This window comes from Gymnoscopelus microlampas (assembly GCF_963454915.1).
Source record: "Gymnoscopelus microlampas genome assembly, chromosome: 21".
Classification (NCBI taxonomy): domain Eukaryota; kingdom Metazoa; phylum Chordata; class Actinopteri; order Myctophiformes; family Myctophidae; genus Gymnoscopelus; species Gymnoscopelus microlampas.
Genome location: NC_139958.1, coordinates 13,263,079 through 13,281,153, shown reverse-complemented (window position 1 = coordinate 13,281,153; position 18,075 = coordinate 13,263,079). Strand labels below are relative to the sequence as shown.

General features: G+C 41.9%; 2 protein-coding genes across 5 annotated transcripts; both read right to left on the bottom strand.

Annotated features, from left to right (window-relative positions):
- Nucleotides 1–834: 834 nt before the first annotated feature.
- LOC311038151 (protein SGT1 homolog) lies at nt 835–1,806 on the bottom strand (the record flags this gene model as incomplete). The annotated part of the gene is made up of 1 exon (XM_084047511.1): nt 835–1,806. The coding sequence occupies one exon, from the start codon at nt 1,804–1,806 to the stop codon at nt 835–837; it is 972 nt and encodes a 323-aa protein (XP_083903637.1).
- A 1,505-nt stretch (nt 1,807–3,311) lies between these two features.
- Nucleotides 3,312–14,638, bottom strand: tor1 (torsin family 1). 4 transcript variants are annotated; one of them, XM_084047664.1, is made up of 6 exons: nt 14,520–14,626; nt 14,252–14,481; nt 10,629–10,894; nt 9,176–9,351; nt 7,469–7,596; nt 3,312–5,697 (listed from the first exon to the last, which is right to left on the bottom strand). In XM_084047664.1, exons 2-6 carry the CDS (start codon nt 14,451–14,453, stop codon nt 5,453–5,455), a joined length of 1,017 nt encoding a protein of 338 aa, XP_083903790.1. In that variant the 5' UTR covers nt 14,454–14,481; nt 14,520–14,626; the 3' UTR covers nt 3,312–5,452. The 4 variants fall into 4 exon arrangements, with proteins under 4 accessions (XP_083903790.1, XP_083903789.1, XP_083903791.1 ...); XM_084047663.1 differs by having other exon boundaries at nt 14,252–14,638; XM_084047665.1 differs by lacking the exons at nt 14,252–14,481; nt 14,520–14,626 and adding an exon at nt 13,246–13,583.
- Between the last annotated feature and the right edge of the window lie 3,437 nt (nt 14,639–18,075).

Genomic DNA, 18,075 nt, shown 5'->3' with positions numbered 1-18,075 from the left:
ACCTGACAGAAGTGTGCGTGTGTGTGTGTGTGCGTGTGTGTGTGTGTGTGTGTGTGTGTGTGTCCTAAAGTTATTAGCTCGAGACCCAAAAGAGAATTGTTCTTGCAAAGCTGCTATTTTCTTTTTTTTATTAAATACTTTTGAAAAAAAGTGTTTTATGTACAGTATTTAATTCAAAAAGTGTGCTTTTAAAATATATTGTTTTATGTTTTGGAAATAATTAAAAACAAAAAGGAAATGAAAAGATATTTGCTCACGACCCATAAAAAATGTTCCGTAACCCACAAATGGGTCCAACCCACTGTTTGGGAAACACTGTTCAAGAACATCGGTAAAAAAACAAAGAGATGATTGTGTTTTTCTGTACATGACGGCAGAGGACCCACGGGGGACTGTTCTTGAGGAGGTTCGGGGTTGCTCCCAGGTAATGACTTGCCCAAAATAGGGACACAAGGGTGAAAATGTTTAAAATATAAATGTCTTTAGGTTATAGAATTAGCCTCTATTGGGATGGGAAATGAGTGTGCACAGTTGATTTGTATACCGTAGTTACACAAATATATACTGTATATTGCAATAATAGGTGGTTGTCACAACATCCCAAGGCACAACTGGACTTGTATCACGACACACCAGTGTGGCTCAGCACACCACTTTGCGGCATGCTGTTTGAGGGTACGCTGTTGAAGACTGACAGTATCATCATAGTTTAAACAGAGTAGTCTGGCAGACCTACAGCACATTGCTGGTAGCAGCTCTACCTGCCTTTTGTGCCATGGTGTGTATGGGGGAGAGAGAGAGAGAGGAGAGGCAGATAGATGGAAAGAGAGTTGTTCAGTACTTCTTAAACTCGACGTCATCAGGCGGGCTCATTTCCACTGTTCTTTGGCCTATGTCCGTCCAGTTGGTGCTGAGGACCGTACCATGTGACTCCGTAAAGGACTTGTTCATGGCACGCTTGACCTCGTCGGAGCCGTCCGAGTAGATCTGCTGAAAGAGCTTGTTGAGCGCCGCGTCTCCCTCCAGCTTCTCCTGCTTCTCCTCCTCGCTGATCTCGCCCATTACCTTGTCCCAGTCCCTGGCGCTGTGGGACGACGACGGATACTGTCCGGGAGCGTGGCGTCCGACCGACTCCTCCTGCTGTGCCGCTCCTCCTTCCAGCTTCTCCCAACTGACCACTTCCGTCTTCTTCATCCTGAGCTCCACCTTCGTGGGGAGGATCTTGAAGGTGCTCCGTTGAGGCGTGATGGGGTGGAGGAGCTTCAGGGTGAGGCTGGAACTGTCGCCCGATGGCAGCCGCACCACGGCGGACAGCGCTCTCTCCGAGAAGTCGACGCGGACCCCGTCCTTGGGTACGTTCTTCACCATGAGCGTGACGACGACTTGGGACTCTGTCTGGTACCAGTCATATTTCACACGTGGCGTCCCGCTGACCTCGCCGTTCTGGCTCTGCTGCTTCCCCATCATCTCCTCACATCGTTTCATCCAGACCTCAAAGGATGTGTTGGACGCGTCCACCTGGCGACCCTGGGTAAAGGCTGCGTGCGCCGACTGGTAGCGAGCCAGGTGGTACTCTGCCAGTCCTGTCCGCATGAAGGCAGCGGGAAGGCTGGGGTTCAGCCGCAGGGCCTTCTGGGCATCGCCAATGGCACAGCTGTAGTTCTTCAGCAGTATGTGGGCGTAGGCGCGCTGGCAGAACCACCCGGCGTTGGCGGGGTCTCCCTGCAGGGCCTCGTCGAGCTCCTCCAGAGCCTTCTGAGGGTCCTCGTCGATTAAGCTGTCGGGGAAACTGCGTTCGGTGGCCATGTGTTTATTTTGGAGTGTTTCAGTGAAAAAGGAGTGTTTCAGAGTAACAAGATCGTTGTAGATGAGGAGACCAGCGGTGAGATGTTAAAACGGCACCACAGAACATGTATGGAAGGACCGTCAAAACAGTGCAGCCAACGTTCGAAAGAGGGTGAGTTCAGACTAGATTGGAACTTACTGAGAGCTACATGAACTACATGTCATAACTCTCTCTTTCAATGGCTCTGGTCTGACGTCATACAACTTAACCCTTGGGCTAGCAATGTCGATTTGTGCAGGCGTGTCCTTATTTGGGCTTTGTACGCCTACTGATAGCAGGTGCCATAGGAGACATTTTCAATTTGCATTAAATCAATGGTTCTCAACCTTTAAAATTTTAAGGATTACCAGTTTGATTTGCATTAGGCCATGGACCCATATTTGATACCTTTTTTTCCATCTCTCGGACCCCAATATACACTGTAAAATCCTGTGTTAATTTAACTCTCATAAATACAGACCCGTCCGTAATGGTCCATTTGGACCCCTGGTGGTCCCCGGACCAGACGTTGAGAAACAGTGCATTAAATATTAGTGAAGAGAATTTGGAATATTGCCGTTTGCGCATGGCTTCATTTGTTAATGTTATGCCTAAGGGATAGCTCACCCAATCGATTAGTCACCCCATGGAGACTTGAATTCATGGATATTTTGGGAGTTTTTGTCGCATTGCTAAGCCAATAATTTGATGACCAGCGGACCGGTAGGAGACACACACAAAGGAGACTCTGGGTTTCCTACCGGAACCGCCGCCGGTCATCAAATTATTGGCTTAAGACAAAAACAAAAGAATATCCATGAATTCAAGTCTCCATGGGGTGACCGATAGAGAAAAAGTCATTTTGGGGATGAACTATCCCTTTAACCATGTGAATCCTAGGGTCCCTATTCTGGGTATGTCATGATAGGCGAACGTTCAGCAAAAAAAAAACATTCATCAAAAATAGCACATCTACAAACTCATAGATCTTGAAGATCATCCAAATGGTTTTTGGTGTACCAAAAAATATTTTTCCAGGTTACCACGTACATGGCCTGACAAAAATGTATGGAGGTTTCCCTGAGACATTACTGGTGAATATGTGCATTCCACAGCTTACTGTTTGGACAGGGGGCTTGTTTTAAAATGTAAAAGCTTATCATAATTCCCCTTGTTATTGACTAGGGGTCACATAGAACTTTATAAGACACAGATTGCAAGATTTGCAATGCCTTGCTTGTCTAATGTGACGAGTAAATGAGCTTATGTCCAAAACAACAATGGCATCAAGAAGATTCAAAGCATTTATTTGAACTCCATTTGTGGGTTTTGTGTAAGTGACAAAGAAGACTTTTACTTTCTTGGCTTGGCATTCCTTTACAATTATTTCTCTTCACTTGACTTCTAAATCCTTCCACCAAGAGAAAAAAAATAGTATAGCAAAGAAAACAGTACCGGTATTTGCTTCTAATGTTTTTTGTGATAGGTGATAGGTGTCTATCCTAAGTTCACCATCAAGTGGTAATATCACCCACAAAATACAGGCAAGTCAGATTTTTTTGTGGTATGTGATCAGTGACTGCAGCTACAGCAAGGCACACTGAACAGATCGTTGCCATCAGGCAGAAACCTTGTATCTCCATATTTCTTTTTATGCGCTTTTTGAAAATTAATGTCCTACTTCATCATACAAGAACGTCTCACAAAAGTAGTGAAAATAGCTTATCTACAAGATCACAACGCGTCACATTGTGAGCTTGTAGATCAGCTACTTTCACCACATTTTTGTATATTTTATAATAATAAAAAAAAGGAACAGTTTTGTACATACAAGGCTGCTTGTATGCATGAAATCCTGTCACGCATGAAATCCTGTCACTGACATAAAAACCATTGTAGCAGAATGTGAATAAAGTTTGTTCCAAAATTAGGTACTTAGCACTTCAAGCTCACAGAGCACCCGTTTCAAAGGCTGTCGCTGCAGAAATGTAAAACTCACTTGTGGAAGAAATTTCAGCACAACAAAACAATGTAATGGAAACTCTTTTGATATTTTGTTTAGGAACAGTTTCATTAAACAAATTAAGACTTAAAGAATAAAATGTTAAAATTCTGGTGTTCATTCTGGACTGTTGATAATACGCTTGTGGATGTAAGCAATATTTCACTTTGGGTGATATTTACATTCTGGCATACAGACCTCCATAAATTCACAGTCAAGTCAACCTACAGATTTGCATCCTTTAAAAGGGCAACTTTGTCGTTTTGCACCCAGATCCTATTTCAATGAAGATGAGGACATAATAAATATGATGTCTGTCTTAATATCAAAACACAGAAAAACACAAAAATGTCCTCAACTTCATTAAAATAGGGTTTGGGTGCAAAATCAGCAAAGCTGTCCTTTAAGACCCACCAATGTATGCAGAAAACAAATTTCAAGTAAATTTGAGTTTAAAAACTAAACCTATATATTTTACAACTTGATTTGCAAGATAATATTTTTGTATAATATAACTACTACTAAATAAAGGATGCTATATTATGTGAATCACCGTTTCCTCATGGTAAAGAGCAATTTCTCACGATTAGAAGATTTCAGCAAGCAATACTGAATTGATTCAATTGTACATTTATGATTTAATGGTTATTTTTCTTTCAGGCTGATAGGTTGTTGGTTGTTGATTTTTTTGTGTCGCCCCATCTGCCAGATCTGAACTCGACAGTCCATGCAGAATCTTATTTCATTAGAGGACATACAATTATTTAATTACATAAGCCTGCTTTACAATCGGTCTTCAATAGCCTAACGGCCCTGAATAAGACTTGGCACTTTTCTGAATTTCCAATGCTTCAGTGATGTACTTGATAACCTATTGATGATAGCCGACAAGCTTTCTTCTGACTTTAGCTCTGTGATCCTACTGGTCCAAAGCATTTAGATCAGGACATGGCTCACATTAGAAACCTTGTGAGGGGAGCTATGCAAAAATGTTGAAAGGTTCGGTCAAAGTGAAATATTGCACATTAAAAACAGCTTGACAAAAATATAGGGTTTACAAAATCCATTTCCAGACATAAAAAAATACGCAAGTAGTGCACCACAACTGCACAGTAGTCACATGCCATATTTTCAATGGCAGAACACCCAAACCCATTTTTGAACTGCAGCAGTTCCTGAAAAAATAGGAAAATGTCCTCAAGATTATCATACAGATAATACAGAAATCTTTCAATTTGACCATCTAAGTCACGTTCCGCCACTGTTTGCATTCGGTTGTATAGCAACTATAACTTTAAAAAGGTTCTATACAATTAAAGGTCATTTTTGTACACCAACGGACACAGGGAAAGCACCTTAATCGGTTACAAAGTACAGCCTTCATATCGTATTACCTCTTTATCCAATTACCCCCTGTAAGTGTTTCAGCAGCTCGCTCATTCAGTGTAAGCGGAGAACCGACATCGGAGAAAGCTTGGATGTCATCCACACCATCGAGGAGTAGACAGAAGTCTCTAAAGAGACTGTTCAGAGTTCAGTCAATTTGACTTCCTCGCCTCCTTTTTTTTCAAAGAAAGTGCAACACAGTCTGTAATACGGTAGTAGCATCCGTCCGATGCCGAAAGTTATAGGTAATAGTCTAGCTTGCTCTCTATTGTCTTGCAGCCTTTGACGGAGAAGACTCTCTCTGACTTAGGGAAGTAGACAAGGTCTCTGGCCACCTTGTCGGCCACGTCTTGGTCTGGTACCAGGCCCTTGGCAGCCATCTCCGCCATAGTACACAGGATAACGTGCTTGTATTCCAGAGGGAGAAAGGGTACGAAGAAGTCCACCAGGTTCTTGTCTATCAAGTTGGTATGCCACAGCCCACCTACACCATGAAGTTGAAAAAGAAAGAAAAAAAAGAATAAAAGACATTGAGAAAAAAGCCGTCTGAATATTTTTTTATTAAAGCACTTCATCTGTCTATACTTGGTCCCCTCCTTTTTCAAAGGATATTTTTTGGGCTTTTCTGCCATTATTGAATAGTACAGTGGAAGAGTGACAGGAAACAGGGAGAGAGCAGGGGTCGCGCTAGGATTTTAATCTGCCGGCCCCAATGTCCGGAAGGATTCAAATTTATCGGACATCTGACAAAAATAACGGTCATAATTATTTGTATGCATTAATGACAAGCAGGTGCGTAAATACAGCATAACAATTAGGCCTACAGCATTATATTTTGGATTGAGCTATTTGAACATGAACCATCATAATATACATATTTTATATAGCAGGGTCATCTTACACAAATACATTAATTACCTACATTACCATTTGCGCATGCTGCGTGCGTAATGGTTTCTCAATACTCAATTTGTTCAATGCTCGTTTGTATGCATTTTCTAATCAAAGGGCACTGCACAAAATTGGGCATTTCAGATGAATCCTTCATAACGTGGCTCAGCTGACCTGTTAGGGCAATAAATGATAGACCACTACTCACTCACAGGAGGTTATTCTGTATAATTAGACAGTGGATGCGGTCCGTGCGTCTAGTTGGGACAGCCGTGGGAGAGTTGATGAGTTGTGAGAATCTTGTCGTCTCCTCATAGAGCTATTCAGTCCAAAGTGGTAACGTTTTAACGTGTCCACCTCATAGAGTTAAAAATAGGTCCACGATTATGATTAACGTCATGTTTCACCTCGAAGCCATAGTTGCAGTAGCCTTATAGCTGTTGTGAAGAGTATTTACGCATCTGTGTTAGATTTCATCTTCAACCTGCACTGTTGTTAAACTGTAGGGCAACTTGCCAACTTTACTCAGTGCCATTGTATTAGCCTAGTATCTGTGACATATTCTAACTAGTAATGATACAACTTGTGTGTGACTGGCTGTTAAATACACAACTTTATATAATGTAACTTGTAACCGGACCGCGGACTGCCGAGACCGCTGGCTACGCAGCAGCAGCAACAACTAGCTCTCTTCTTTTTCCTGTTGTACCTTCACAATAAAGTGTCTCCTATTTACCGCCCAATGCAGCACATTTTACACTGGTTATTATTAACAGGAAATAGGTGTAACCTAACAGCGTGTGACAAACTCTTTTCTGTCTACGTCTAGTACGTCTCTCTCTCTCTCTCTCTCCCAGAAACACACGCACGCTGTTAAGAGAGAGAGAGAGAGAGAGAGAGAGAGAGAAAGAGAGAGAGCGAGCTTGCAAAGCTGTGATAATTAACGAACAGCCGTGTCATTATCAACCGGTCAGGATGTCCGGAGAGATTTATTTTTTCCGGTCTTTGTCATAAGAAAACGGTCAAAACCGGCAATTATCGGACTAACGCGACCTCTGGGAGAGAGATATAGGGAGAGAGATATGCAGCAAAGATCACGGGCTCGGGAATCTAACCCACGACTCGCTGTCAGACTGCATTAGAGCCTATATGTATGCACTTTAACCACTAGGCCATCGGCGCCCCAGGTACCCTCTACACAGACTATCTTCAAAAATAGTCAAAAATAGTTAGCCTATTATTACATGCCCAGAATGGGGATGCTAGGGTTCATGTGGTTAATCAAATAAAGGTTTTAATGACAATGTACCTCTAGTTGTACAGGCATTTAAGTAATGTATGAAAGCATAGTGTACAGTACTCACTTTGCTTGTTGTTGAACACAGCCAGAGAAAGAGTCATTTCCAGGTCTTTCAGTTCAATCTCCTCCCTGTCTCGTCCTGATCTCCAGAAATCCAGAGTTGTCTGTATGATGCTGTCCCCTCCAGCATTACTATTGCAAACAAAATATTAAAAACATACATTAAACCTTTGTATTAACACCTGCAGTGTTCACAATTGACAAAATAAGTACACAACACATTCAAGTAACAACAATTTTAACTAATTAATAAGAGCACGTTATTATCTTCGCGCCAGGGGGGGGTTATCAAGATTTTAATATTGGACTACTCTGGGCTAAATTAGATTTATTTCAGCTGTGCCGAGTACTTCACTGAGCTGAGAATAAACATAATGTAATTTTGCACACTGGATAAAGAAATAGGAGGAAGGATGGATGCTGTGGAATTACATATTACTTCTGAACCATTATACGGTATTTATAATTGATTGTTTGCATAATTACGAAGAAAATGTATTGGTGATAGTAACTAGGCCAGGTTTGAAGGATTGGTACTAGTACATGAAAGAATGAGAGAACACAACCATGCACTGGAATTAAAGCTGAGGAAGGCTTTCCCACTCTCTTAACCACTTAACCGTACATACTTAGTTGACTGGGGTCCTGCAAGGGTCTATATTTGGTCCCCACTTTTTTCCCCTCAACACCAAATCTCTTTGCCGAAAATGTTCGCCTATTACGACATGCCCAGAATACGGACGCTAGGATTCATATGGTCAATAACAAAATGAGGTATTTCCAAGGCCATTGAAAGACTATTTTGGGTCCAGACGAGGCAAATAAAGGGAGCTTTAGTTAAACTGCTGATACCACATACAGGCTCTAATGTCGCAGGTTCGATTCCCGTTCCCGATGACCTTTGCTGCGTGTCACTTCCTGTCTCTTTCTCCCCGTTTCCTGTCATTCTCTACTATATACTATCAATAAAGGCAGAAAAGCCCCCCAAAATATCTTCAAAAGAAACGTACTGTAAGCAAGACTGTTGGAGATACAAACCAAACACAAACCACTAACATCATTGTTCTAACGCCTACATGTACATACATTGTACTGTTATGTTAGTCTAGTGTCCCCATATCTGGCCACAACTCGCTCCACTGAGTGAGCTAGGTTTCTTGGCGCAGGGGGTCGTTGGCCAGATTTGTGAGCCGCGGACTTCCGAGTTCGATCCCGGCTCGGAGCGCTGCACTGTTCGGTCGTTACACTGGTGTCAGAAGTGGCGCGTTGCTCACGTGAGGGAACTCAAAAGTGACTGGAGTGTCACTGGAGTCAAGCGCGAGGGCGTGCTTGGATTTGAACCGTGGGGGTCCCCATATCTGGCCACAGCTCACTCCACTGAGTGAGCTAGCTTTCTTGGCGCAGGGGGTTGTTGGACGGACTTGTAAGCCGTGGGCGCTTCACTGTTCGGTCGCTACATTAGCAACGCTTCTGCGAACACGTCCCACCAACAATTCACTGCTTGTACCTGTATGAGTAAGTGACAAATAAACCATTCTTGATTTAAATGTGAATATGTGAAATAATATCACAGTTTTGGGGGATTATCAGGTAGATAACATGACATAAAAAGCTAGCCATTACTTTAATTCCAATTTACATTCCCATCTCTCCAAAAACTTTGTTAAGGTAAGAAATAATTGTTGTTGAAACTGATGAGTTTCGTCTTCACCTGAGGAAGATAAATATAGCTTTCCGATATGAGACTCCATCCAGTTTATCATAGTAGTCCAGGAAGGGCTTAATGCTGTCAATCAGGCCAGGATGCATCTTGTCCATCTCATCAAAGATGAACATGGATCTTGCACAGTCGGTGACGTTGCCTCTGATCCAGTGCTGCAACTGAGACTGGGGGGATAATCAACAGACAAATGTAGAATGATAAAAACTATTCTACCTGTGTGGTTAGAACATTGGTTCCAAAACAGTGTGCCGTGAGACACGCCATGGTGTGCCTTGCGATTTTGTGACGATTATATGTGATTATTACTATATTTTGCATAGAATATTATGGACAAATGAATAATGCATGTGTAATGTCAGGACTGCTCAGTACCGTTATATCCACAAGAGGGTCGCTGGCCGCCGATTGTCAAGAACAAGCTTACAAAACATAATGTAAACTAACATTGGCAATATACACTATACAAAAAGTTGTATTTTCTTCTTTTTTTTTACTTACATTTTTATCCCACGATTTTGTGACCCATTTTTCACCAAGTGCCAATTGAGCTCATGCTCCCTTCAATACAGGAGTTAGCAGGCCACTTCTTAACACCTGACAGGGGGGAGTTTCCCCGGTAGGACTGGCGCGTGGAAGGAACACGTTATTCCAATCAGTTCCTTTCCCCTCCACAAAAAGTTTTAATTTATAAAATATAAATATGTATTTACTATATTTATTCCTTTGCGTGCACTAATTTTCCAATACAGAAGCAAATTCTATACCCTAAACATTTTAATCACTTTCAGCCTGGCATCCCTAAAATGGTCATGTCTATTATTTGTTTTAAAATCTTTACATGGGCTGGCTCCTCCTTATCTTGCGGAACTTGTTGAACCTTAATCCCCAGTTAGGGCTCTGAGGTCCACTGAAAGGTCGCTCCTGGAGGTTCTCAAAACGAGACTAAAAACCAGGGGTGACCGTGCCTTTGCTGCTGCTGCCCCCAGGCTCTGGAACAGCCTAACCCCCCCCCCACCCCATTAGAACTGCTCAGTCTATTGGGGTTTTTAAATCACGCCTCAAAACTTATTTTCTCTAGCTTTTAATGTTGTTTGAATCTTTGTCGTTTACCTTGTTTCATATGTTTTTAATCGTTTGCTCTCTCAGGGTTAAGTTTTTTTTTAAAGTGTTAAGTTGTTAAATATGTCAGTAATTTCATTGTATATTTAAGTTATTTGTCATATCTGCCCTGTGCACCTTTTGTTTACGAAGCTTAAAAGCCACACAGAAATGTAATTTTTATTCATAATTTTCCAATGTCAACGACATTAAAAACACAATTAAATCGTTACTCTCAATTATTTGAGTGACAATGCATCGTCAAAAGTAAGATTTCATAACCGTAACAGCCCTAAACATTAACAGTTGGATCTATTGATTCTAGTGCTAGACGTTGGCTTACCTTGTAGGTGTCAATTTTATTTGCATGTGGGAAGTGAAGTTCAGCTGTGAAGACATGGACAAATTTGCTGTCCATGCCCTCTTTGTAGATGTTCTCCGCTATGAGCTGGCTTACAAAGTTCTTCCCTGTACCGGTCCAGCCATGGAGAGAGAGGACCAGGGGCTTCTTGGGGTTGTTGTTGTTCATGAATCCAGACACAGCTTTTACGATGATGCGTGTTGCTACATGCTGCCCAAACAGCTTGCGCTCCAGGTCCGCCTCCAGACCTAATGAATGCAAAGTATAACAACATGATTACATATTATGTTTGTGTGGTAATGTATGCACACCTCCAATAAGAGGTGTATGCCATTTCAAGACTCGCTGATCGGATACTAATGCTTTGACAAAGGGACACAGGCCCCATTTTTCTTTTTATATTTTTGGGGCCTTTTCTGCCTTTTTCAGACGGGAAACTGAGAGAAAACAATGGGTGTGAGGTGCAGCAAATGGTCCGAGCGGCCTGAGTGTCGGACCGAAGACTTGCTGTCAGGCATTAGAGTAGGGATAAATTGGAAAGCCCCCCCCAACACTGGCTCAAAGGACTTTCATATTCTCAGATGGGCTGATATAAGAACTAGACCCTGGAGTGTGTTTGGAAAGACAGCTGCATCTGTAAACCTAGCAATGTGTTTTGTTTGTGTATTTTTTTGGTTATTGTAATGTTTTGTTTTTTTATTTTTCGTGGTGTTGTTTTTTGTATTGTCTGTAACACTGTATTGTCTTTGAAAATGAAATAAAAAAAGATGTTAAAAAAAAAAGAGTAGGGATGCGACAATATGAAAATGACATGTCACGATTCTTGTGGCAAAAATAATTGCGATTAACGATATTATCGTGATCATCAAAATATGCTTAAAACTTAAACGCATCCCTATTCTGGGGGGATAAAAATAGCCCATCTACAAGCTCACAACGCGGTGAAACGAAACGTGTTGTGAGCTTGTAAATCTGCTATTTTTGGCGAACCGATTTGTGTAGAGTGAAATAAGAGCACATCAAATGCTCTTTACAGGTACATTTTATCAAGTGTAGAGGGTTTAAGTGGTACTGAATTTGCAGCTCATCAAAAGCCAATTCATCCCAGTGTATGACAGAGGACAATTTCAAGATAAATTAAAATCTCTGCGATACTATTATTGTGAGTGTTTTTTTTTCTCACGATAATAATGATTATCATCCCATCCCTACATTAGAGCCCACGTAGTACGTGCCCTCATCGCCCTAACCATTCGGTTACCGGGTCTTCCCACCGGCAGGCCCTATTTATGAGATCATCTAAGTACACAGTAAAATGTCTCAGTATTAGATGTATCCATTTGTAACCCTGTATTACACTCTAGGTTAGATAAAAGCTGCAATCGGATAAGTTTAGTGTCCTATGCAGGATTTGAACCCAAGTATCCCGTATGAGAGATCAAACCTACTCAACACAACAACAGGTTCTACATTTCTCAATGAAAGAGTGGGGGGAGGCCACCTCCAACCAACCACACATTAACATACAATCTACCATACAGATGTAGGCTAATAGTTAGAATTGTATTGACACACTTTAGCTACAGATCAATTAAAAATAACAAAAAATAAGTTCCAGATTACAGCTTCAAGCCTTCAACACTTGGGGTTTTGCAGATTAGTGTTACATTGAAATGGGCCTACTTGCAAATAAATAAACATACTTTGAGAGTAGCCCAAGTCCGTTTCTTTCGTTAACTTTAACACAACATGACAAGTCAGAGATCCTTCAATCAACGACACCACCACACATATCCTCACCCGTCGCATTAAAGGCTATCCATCTTTTATCACAATTCTCATGTAAATAGCTGAAGATAGTGCGAGCAGCCAGGCCGGTGAGAGCAGCCGCCGCCGCGGTGAACGGCTCCATGGCGTGCACTACACTCACACTCCATGTTATGGAGATTATAGAGATCAAAAACACTTTATACGTTGTGTTCATGGTCAAATATTACGACATTAAAAACAATGATGAGATTCAAATGAAATAGAACACTAAAATAAAAAGCTATAATCCGTGGTATTGTTATGCGGAACAGATTGTTTGCCAGCAAGAAGAGAGGAGAGCGTACATCCTGGTACATCCTCTAACGTCATCAAAACGCGACATGTCCTACAATTTTGGTGCGTTCGATTAAACAGAAATGTTTCGAAATATTTGTTTTTGGGCGAAAACACTGCGAAATGGCGTCTCCTTGGGTTGGACAAGTACAATGACTGACTGTTATTGCGCCATAGCACAACACTATTAACAATACGCCTTCTCGGATGCAAAAAAGCTGTTCAAAAAGATTTATCATTTAAAAAAAAAAAAGTTTAACGTTCAAGAACGCAACCAGCGTATTGTTAACATAAAAACACGTTTCACATGTCACGTTGGTAGACAGTAAAATACAGTGTTATTTTTTATTTTATTTTTATTGCAACCCTTGCGGGTCCATTTGGTTACATTTGATTCACACTCAAGAGTTAAATTAACCGTTAACCGGGGCGTGTTCAACAAACCAAACGTTGGTTTGTTCAGCCCAATCAGCCGTTATAATATGAACGTCATTACCTGATCTGTTCATTGAGATCCACTCCGGTTTGCAACACTCGCTGAAATAATTGAATATGTTGGGGTTGGTGGCCAAGAAGCTGGTGGCGAAGGCTGCCATGCCGAGGGCTATGCTGGTGCTGATGGGCTCCAACGCCGTGGTCAGTGTCACGCTGACCAGTAACACCAACAGCAGTGGATGCAGCTTGTGAGGCTGCATTTCACAACAATGATTTCACTAAATTGTCGCAAAACTCCCGTTAAAACCCGCAGCACTGATTCAATCTCTTCAGTGTCAGTTAGAGACACCCCTTATGTTTGAATCAATGGTCCTCCAAAACAACACGATCGACAACAAACAGAGGAAACTAAACTCAGCAAACCAGGAAGTTGTTTTGACGACACCAACGCTGCCTGGGCAGTGTTGCCAGATTTTGCGAGGGAAATAAACAAGCAACCGGGTCTATGAAAACAAGCCCAAAAGAAGCGACTGGATCACACTTTAGACACCAGCTATTTGTAAATAGCAGATCTACAAGCTCACAACGCATCACTTTTTTTTTTAAAGTGCAAAATGTGGAATACTTTTGAAACATGACTTTAACACAAATCTTGAATGAATTAAGGTCTCCTCATGATTTGTGTGCATGGGGATCTCATCTTAAACAAGCTCAGTGCTTAATGAGTATTCCAGTTTAGTAGACCTTGTATTGTGAATTTGTACTTCCATGTAGGCCTACTGTTGTTCTCATGTCTTACTAAATAAAGTACATCAATCAATCAATCAACGTCCCTGGAACTAAATATTTTCAGATGGGCGGGGGGTCCTCCTCCAGGACACATACATATTAATTTGGAGATCCTTGACCTTGACATGAAAATGTTTGAGCAATTGACCACTGGTTTCAACCATAATAAAAATAAAAAATAAACCCAAAGTGGCTTATAATAAGCGGACATGGCAACACTGTACCTGGGGTGTGTTCAACAAACCAAACGAGAGGAATAAGTGCCGTTAATTTTTTACCTGATCTGTTCAAAGAGATCCACTCGGGTTTACAGCCTTCGGTACCCCTATGAAATAGGTGGTTGGCCAGGTAGCCGAACGCCGCCACGCTCCCCGCGACACCCAGGCTGATGCTGACGGGCTCCAGGAACGCCGTGGTCACGTTGACCAGTAACATCAGTATTAACATCAGTGAAGCAGCTGGCTGCTTGTGAGGCTGCATTTCTTCACATCGATGTCACCAACTTCTTCTTAAAACGATAAACCGGGTGCGTCGCAAAAAAAAAACTCCCCTAACCCAACAGCACCGATTCAATATTGATGTTTAAATGATGAAAAACCACCAAAGCAGAATCAGCAACGATCCAGGAAGTGGATCGAAGTGAAACTGTGCACTGCGTCTGTCTGCACGCCTCGTTCGTTGTTGTGTTGAAATGTAAACCAAGCGTCACGTTTCTATTCTGAATTCACCAGTGTGATCCGGTCTAGAGCTCGCCCTACTGTATCCGGTGCTTTTCACGCACACATACATTTGATCACCGTTTCCGTATCCGCTCGTAGATCCCAGACCGGATGTGAACCTGCAAAGCTCCCAGTCTTGTGTGCAAGGCAAGCCACGATGACGCCAGCGTCCAAAGTTGAACACAAAGCTGCCCTTTAATAATTTATTTATGAAGCCCGTCGCAGTATGTATTCACAATGATAACACACACAGTGCGTGTTTTATTCATGATAAAGGTATGGGCTTTTAGGTTGTTAAAAATATAAGTCCAAAAATATCAAATGTGCACATTGGGTTAGGGTTAACCTACATTTTGCAACATTATACTATTGCACTGGTGTTATGTATGTACAATAATATTTGTGCAAACGTATGCATGCAGAATGCGTACAATATTTCAACAAATTCGTTTGAAATGTGGATGGGAGGGTAAATTGTTGTTTGCTATTACCATTACACCTAAAGCTGGTTGTTATCAATTACAATTTTACAATTTAGCAGAATCTCTTAATCCAGAGTGATTTACAGTAAGCAAGGAAAACATAAGGCAATACATCACTTGCATAGAAATAGTAATCTAGGATCATAGGTAAACCAAGAACCTATCATCAGTCTAAACAGTATAAAAATATATATAAAATCTGTAATCTGTACATTGAAACTACACGCATAGGATGCCAGGTCTGCAAATCTGACATCTGTCTACATGCTATCTAAATGACATTTTAGCCTTTGCATATGCCTGCAGGGTCGTCAAGGCTATAGGGCAAGTGCTACAAGCTAAAGTGGAGACTGAAGAGGTGAGTCTTCAGATTACGGAGGAAGATTGGGAGAGAGTCTACAGTTCTAACTGCAATGGGTAGTTCGTTCTACAGTTTGGGAGCCAGAAGGTAAAAGAGTCTGGGAGGTTTGGAGCGTTGTCGCGGATGTCAGTAACAGTGGTAATTGGTGGGGTGTTGTATGGGGTGTCTCGTGTGGTGTGCCAGACACGAGGAGAACAGCAACCTAACCAAAGTTAGAGCTTGTGCCATTTCTCCCATACACCTCAATCAAAACTAGAGAATTTTGTATGTAAGTAAAAGGCAATGGACCTCCAATGCTTCCAATTAAGAACTTTCCCATTACATGTTCACTGAGACTACTGGGACCAAAGAGTGGAATCAAAGACACACACACACACACACACACACACACACACACACACACACACACACACACACACACACACACACACACACACACACACACACACACACACACACACACACACTTTGAGTTTAAAGAGCCAGTAAACGGGAAATGCTTAACTAGAGAATTTTGTATGTAAGTAAAAGGCAATGGACCTCCAATGCTTCCAATTAAGAACTTTCCCATTACATGTTCACTGAGACTACTGGGACCAAAGAGTGGAATCAAAGACACACACACACACACACACACACACACACACACACACACACACACACACACACACACACACACACACACACACACACACACACACACACACACACACACACACACACACACACACACACACACACACACACACACACACACACACACACTCTTTGAGTTTAAAGAGCCAGTAAACGGGAAATGCTTGTTTTGGGCATGTTTGGACACACTCAGGTGAGTTTCGTTGATGTCACCACCAGTGTCACTTGATGGCATTCCTCATGCATTAAAGGAGGCATGAGCTCAGTTCTGGGCTCTCCCTAGGCTGGCAGAGGGAGAGGATTACATAGGCAATTGGCACTGGGTGAAAAAGTGGGTTACAACATCGTGGGATAAAAACTTATCCCACGATGCACCACCATCTTTTGCCCAGTGAGTGATGCTATACCCATGCATCTCATCTTTTGGCTAAAATAATTATTTCCCTGCCTTCAGTGGACCCCCCCCCCCCCCATATACTTATTCTGTGGTCTGACTAAAATGTATACATAATACTGGTTATATGCCTACTCAGCCTGGGCTAGGGTACTTCCTAATTACGCTGTCGTTACTGTACTGCCCTCTTGAGTATTTTCAAAGAATCACCAAAATGCAATTCTGCAGTGGTTGTGGTTCTCAACCTTTTCTAGATGAGGGCCCCAGCTCATCTGACCACTTCACTTCATGCGGCAGCCATTCGGCTGCTCTATGGGAAGTACACTTTTGTAAACTAGGGAACATACAGTCGTATGTACACAATAAAATCAGAGTGCTAGGCCTACTTAAACTAACACTCCAGATGGATTTAAGTGTGTGTGTGTGTGTGTGTGTACCTCAATAGGACAGCAACAATGAAGTCTTCTGGGCAGTGACCATGTGCGACTCTGCAGCGGCCCGTTGTGGACAGATACTCACTGCAGGTCACATGCATTGCCAGGCATCTTGCTCATACTCTGCTAAATGTTTTACATTGCCACATCCCCCATGTTCAATGTAGTATTTTGCTGACAGACCTCATGGCAGCCAAGAAAAATACTGGCTGTTTACTGAGCTAGAACTCTGTCCCCTATATCAATGGTTCCCAAACTGGGGTTTGGGACCCCCAGGGTCCCTAGATGATTAGCTTAATGTGCAACATTGTTTACTCACTCAACAACAAACCAACATACAGTATAAGTGTATACAGGGTATCTGCACATTTCTAAAGTTACAATTTAATGACTTTTAAGACCTTTTTAATGCCGAATTGTCCAAATAGTCAAATGTTACGAAAAAGAAACAGGCAAACATTGTGAAAATAGCCGATCTACAAGCTCTCAATGTCCGTTGTGAGCTTGTAGTGCGGCTATTTTCACAATATTTATCTGTGAAACCGAGTAAAACTAAATGCAATGCTTACAATTCCAAGTGCTTGTCATGGTGGGGGGTCCACAGTTCAAATATGATTATATTTGGGGGTCGCGGCCTGAAAAGTTTGGAAACCCTTGTCCTATATCCATCTACAGCTCAAACCTACAGTAAGAACATTCAATCTCTATCTAACACTATACACTAAACAACTTAATTTGTCAAATAAATAAATAAAATAAACAAATAAATACAAACGTAAAACGCCTTTGTTTGCAACAGAGCTTTTTTTTACATTTATTTATCCAAAACCCATTGCAAAAATTCCATGTGAAATCTGCGGTGGGAACCCATGGCGCATGATGATGGCGGAGGTAACTTCTGGGTTGGCCAACAGAAAAGGCATCATCCTTGCAGCACTCTGTTCCACACAACAGTCACTGGTAAGAGACCCACTGCCCCATAATACTACGTTACACGATGAACAGAAAAAGTAGCGTGTTTGCAAGCTCATGTGTCGTGAGGTGACATGTTCACCAATTCGTTTTTAATTTAGAAA